General features: G+C 48.0%; 1 protein-coding gene across 3 annotated transcripts in view; it reads right to left on the bottom strand.

Annotated features, from left to right (window-relative positions):
* Positions 1-5,196, bottom strand: part of ATPAF2 (ATP synthase mitochondrial F1 complex assembly factor 2) — a 17,436-nt gene extending 12,240 nt beyond the window's left edge. For 2 of the 3 annotated variants that reach the window (XM_008566226.1, XM_008566228.1), the window contains exon 1: positions 4,923-5,196. In XM_008566226.1, the coding sequence (XP_008564448.1) occupies positions 4,923-5,055 (133 nt within the window). In that variant the 5' untranslated portion in view covers positions 5,056-5,196. Of the gene's footprint in view, positions 1-4,878 lie in introns of all 3 variants that reach the window. The other variant, XM_008566227.1, reaches the window with a different exon arrangement.
* Between the last annotated feature and the right edge of the window lie 257 nt (positions 5,197-5,453).

The following is a 5,453-nucleotide window of genomic DNA, read 5'->3' as shown; positions in this document are numbered from 1 at the left end:
TTTTTTTTTTTTTTTTTTTTTTTGTTTTTTATTTTTTTCCGTGTCCGGCAACGGATCGCAACCCTCAGTGTTGCCCCCGTACCGGACCGGGGACCGGCAACGGGATTGCAACCCTCGGCGTTGCTCCCGCGCCTCGCTCAGCCAGTGAGCGGGAACCGGTCTGTATGTGGGATCCGAACCCTCGGGCAGGAGCGCCGCCGCGCTTCCCAAGCGGCGCACTTATCCAGTGCGCCACCGGGCCGGCCCAGGGGAACACTATCTTTGAAAATGAAAGAAACAGTCTAGCTCTGTAGGATCATGCAGAACTGGGATCTATTTTGAGTATAAATTACTCCCTTTACAGAACATCTGTGACAAAAACAGTGCTTTTCAAGAGACAATTTTGTAGACTACGCAGATGCAAAGAAATGGATATATACAAAAGTGTTGAATTTTCAAAGCTGGCCACAAGAAAATGGACTATGCAAGCAGAGAATAACTTTAAAACACTGCTCCTGTGAAAAGTGCTGAGTTGGAAATTAATGTCCTTTGGGTCCCTTTTTCCTTTGAGGTTGCTTCAATCCATATAAAGAAACAAGCAATTTTCTGTGTCACTCCCCCCTACAATCCTGCCATCTCCTTCTTTATGGACTGGTGAGTGATCTTTCCACCAGTCAGAACTGCCAGGCAGGACTTCTCTTTGGAAAGACTCAAAGCCTCAGGAACTACGACTCCCACAGTGCACCAAGAAGAGGAAGTGCCGGTCTCAGAGCTGTCTCAACACTTTTATCTTTTCAAACAGTGCCATCTGGCGGGCCTTAAACCTTAAACTAAAATTCTAACTCAGGGCATTCCTCTATCCATAATCCTAGTGTGGCTCTAACCAACTGTTTTCAGGTATCAAAATTCTTCAGCCCAAATATATAAAGAACTCTTACAAATCAATAATAAAAAGACAAATAACCCAATTAAAGATGGTCAAAGGCTGGTTAGCTCATTTGGTTAGAGCGTGGTGTTATAACACCAAGGTCAAAGGTTCAGATCCCAGTACTGGCTATCCACACACACACACACAAAAAAGGACCTGAGTAGACATTTCTTCAAAGAAAATATACACATGGCCAGTAAACACATGAGAAGATGCTCAACATCATTTCATCATCAGGGAAATGCAAGTCAAAACAACAAGATAAGCACTTCACACCCTTTAGTTTGGCTATAATCAAAAAGACAGTGACAAGTGTTGGTAAGAATGTGGAGAAATTTGAGCCTTCATGCACTGCTGGTGGAAATGTAAAATGGTGTGGCCACCTTGGAAAAACAGTCTGGCAGTTCCTACAAAAGTTAAACAGAGTTACCATTTGACCCAGCAATTTTACCCTTAAGTATATATCTAAGAAAAATGAAGACATATGCCCACACAAAAACTTGTACATAAATGTCTATAGCAGCATTATTCTTAATAGCCAGAAGGTGGAAACAACCCAAATGTCTATCAGTGGATGAAAGGATATGTAAAATGTGGTATGTGTATACACAGGAATATTATTCGGCAATAAAAAAGAATGGAGTACTGATACACTATACAAGATGGATAAACCTTAAAAACATTGCATTAAGTGAAAAAAGCCAGTCAAATAAGACCACATTCTATTTATATGAAGTGTCCAAACAGGAAAATCTATAAATGAAGAAAGTAAAGTAGTAGCTGCCTAGGACTGGAGGGATGAAAGGGGTAAGGGTGGATGATAGCCAAAGGGTATGGGTTTCTTTTGGGAGTGATAAAAGTGTTCTATAACTGATTGCAGTGATGGTTGTACAACTCTGTGAATATACTAAACTACTGAATTTACACTTTTTTTTTTTTTTTTTGGCAGCTGACCGATATGGGGATCCGAACCTGTGACCTTGATGTTACAAGGCTGCACTCTAACTGAATTTACACTTTAAGTGAATGAATTGTATGATAAATGAATTGTATCTCAATAAAGCTGTTTAAAAATTCTTCAGGCCAAATGTATAAATGCACTATTTTCTAAATTGCTCTTGCATCTAGAGCAGGGGTTGGCAAACTCTTTCTGTAAAGAGCCAGAGAGTACGGGCCGGCCCGGTGGCGCACTAGATAAGTGCGCCGCTTGGGAAGCGCAGCGGCGCTCCCGCCCGAGGGTTCGGATCCCACATACAGACCGGTTCCCACTCACTGGCTGAGTGAGGCGTGGGAGCAACACCGAGGGTTGTAATCCCGTTGCCGGTCCCCGGCCCGGTATGGGGGCAACACTGAGGGTTGCGATCCGTTGCCGGACACGGAAAAAGACAAAAGACAAAAAAAAAAAAAAAAAAAAAGAGCCAGAGAGTAAATATTCTAGGCTTTTCAGGCCATAAGGTCTCTGTTACAACTGCTCAACTCTGCCGTTGTAGTGAAAGCAGCCACAGACAATATGTAAACAAATGAGTGTGGCTGTGTTCCAATATCATATTATTTACCAAAAGAGATGGCAGGCTGGACCCCTGATCTACAGACTACATAACATCCCTCAGTCCACAATGCTACCCTATGAGGAAGACTGGGTAGGTAATGTTTCTGAGGTGGTAGAGACTCTGAGAAGCTAAATATCTTGTCCAGGTGACAGTTTGTGAATGGTAGAGACAAGATTTCCAGCCTTGATTTCAGTGGTGTTTGCGCTCAGCCAGATATGCTGCTCCTCCAGAAGCATATATCCCCTTCTGGGTAGTTGCTAGACGTCTGCCAAGCTGGTACAGAACTGGACTGCCACAACACCTTCACATAGGTCTCCTTGTTGCAACATCTCCATCACCTTCATGACCCTTTCCTAAACTCTTCCTCTCCTTTTGATAACCTTCAATAGCATGGCAGTTCCTATGGGGTCAAGTTCAATCAGCTTGCCAACTGAAATCTTCATCAAGAAGGACCCACTTGGGCTTAATCTTCCACCACTCCAAAGATGCACAAAAATCTCACAACTGGAAAGGTCTTTGTAGAGCACACATAGGTCTGATTTTGTACCTCCTTCCCACGATGCCTCATCCATTCATTCACGCATGCATTCATTCCTATTTTCTTTCACATTTTACTATCTACCATGTGCTGGGTACTTCCAAGAGCCTAAACTAGTAAGTCTGCACTAGAAAGGAAAAGAAGATGGTAGATCAATGCTACCATAATGCAAAGTGAGCATCCACTAACCTAAATTAACCCCCTGCTCTTGCCAACTTGGTGAACTCCTGAATGTGTCCCCTTTGCTTGTGCTATGCCTCCCTGAAATGCCCTTCCTTCCTCATTACTGGCTCTTCATGACCCACCCCCAGGCCCTTCACCTGGGCCCTGATAAGTGCAGCCCCCTGCTGCATTTAACCCCTGATGGAGTTTGGATGTGTGGTCCCCTCCAAAACTCATGTGGAAATTTGATCCCCAGTGTGGCAGTGTTGGAAACAGATTGAGTCATGCAGGCAGATCCCTTGTGGATGGATTAATGCTCTCCCTCAGGGAGAGGGGAGTGAGTGAGTTCTCGCTCTATTAGTTCCCATGAGAGCTTGTTGTTTAAAAGACACTGGCACCTTCTCTCTCTCTTGCTTCCTCTCACCATGTGATCTGCTTGTACCCACTGGCAGTCTACTACTTTCCGCCATGAGTAGAAGCAGCCTGAGGCCCGTGACAGATGCAACCATCCCAGAATCGTAAGCCAAACAGACCTCTTTTCATATAAATTACCCAGTCTCAGGTATTCTGTTATAGCAACACAAAACTGACTAAAACAACCCCCTTCTCTATTTGTATAAAATTATAGAACTTGACAGCCAGAAGGACCATCAGAGGCAACCTAGTCGTTCAATTCACACATGCCCAAGATCACACTGTTCCTTAGAAGTTCAGCCAACATCAGATCCCAGATTTGTACTCCTGCCACAATGCCAAACTGCCTGTGGAGTTCTGGATTTCCTAAAGCAGGCAGTGTTACGGTAAGGTCCCTCGCACCTCACTGTCAACCTCTGATGTTCTAGATACCCAATATCCTTCCACCTCTTCTTTGAACTCCTACTCATCTATCAAGGCTCAGCTTAAATGCCTTTCACCTAAGACCCTTCCTAGACCTTGAACACCACCCAAAGGGAAAGAGGCGCTCACACAGCTTCTTTTTACTTCCCTTATCACAGGATATTACAACCGTTTGCACTTGGCAGTGAACATCACTCAGGTAGGGCCATGCCTGTCTTGAACACCACTGTGCCTCCTGCTCCCAGCACAGAAAAACTAACTGAACGGAAAGAGAGTATTACTACTCTTCATTCATTGACGTGAGTCACTACCATTCTTACCCTAAGACCTCTCTCCAACAGCAATGAAAGAGTCACTACCTTCTTCTAGGCCTCATCAGAGTCAGGGGTGGAGAGAGGGGGCATGTCGTCAACTCCAGTTTAGTAGAGAAGACTAGAGATGGCAGGGCTTGTGGTCGGAGGAAGGGTCAGGAAACCTGCAGAGAAAGTGTCCAGGATGGAGGACTGAGGGCCGGGGTTCTAGGCCCCTTCTGTGCCAGGTCTAGTGCTGGGAGCTTGGGACACAGAAATCAGTCACACAGGCCTGTCTTTGCCCTCTACAAACCACTCACAGTCCTTAAAGTCCTGTTTGAAAATACGGTTGATACCTGCATCCCTTATTAAAGAAAGAAGAGCCATACGCTTTAAGAAAAGCTGCACAAGACAAATGTCAATTACCGTCTCGTGCCGTCATGCACTGTGCCTCTTCGGATCGTCCCTGCCCTCGTCTGGGCTTCACTTTCCTATCTCTAACAGGACCCGTCTGGCCTGCATAACCCGGCCTCGGTCACCCGCCCTGCACCGCTCAGCCCGCCTTGCAAAGACGAAGCCCTCAGCCCACCTTACCCCGGCTCGGCTCCTCGCCAAAAGGAAACGTGTCCTGGCCTCACCTGTCGGGGGTGCATAGGCCCGGGCTGGGGACTGCGGGGATAGCCCCGGCCCCACGGAGGCGGTGCGGCCACCCGGGGCCCGGTTCAGGAGGCGGCGACCCCCGTCCCGCAGCCGGAGGCAGCTCCTCCACATCGCACCCGAGGGCCTCGGAAGATGCGCGGCGCGAAACCTGTGAACAGTGAACACAGAGCGAAAGGACCCCCAGGCCGCACGCTCTAGCTCCTCCCCAAGCCTTCAGGTTCCCCCGGACGCCGCCATCTTGCACATGACACCAACGGCGCGCCGTCGCCGCCGCCGCCGCGCGCCTCCCGCGCACACACCCCGTCAATTAGCGTCATAATCGCACCTCGCCCCGCCCCTCCGCGCCGCGCCTCGGAAGAAGACTACGAGTCCCAGAGGGCGTCTCGCGCAGCCCGCCACGTGTTTTCTCCGCCCGCCAATGGGCGGAGGCGCCGCGTGAGCCTGCTCCCGCCCTCCCCGGCGCGGCCCAGCCTGCTGTACCGTACATCCCCCTCGGCCGCACAGCAGCA

Source organism: Galeopterus variegatus, unplaced genomic scaffold (genome assembly GCF_000696425.1).
Source record: "Galeopterus variegatus unplaced genomic scaffold, G_variegatus-3.0.2 Scaffold229, whole genome shotgun sequence".
NCBI classification, from domain to species: Eukaryota; Metazoa; Chordata; class Mammalia; order Dermoptera; family Cynocephalidae; genus Galeopterus; species Galeopterus variegatus.
This window is presented reverse-complemented; position numbering and strand designations above follow the sequence as displayed.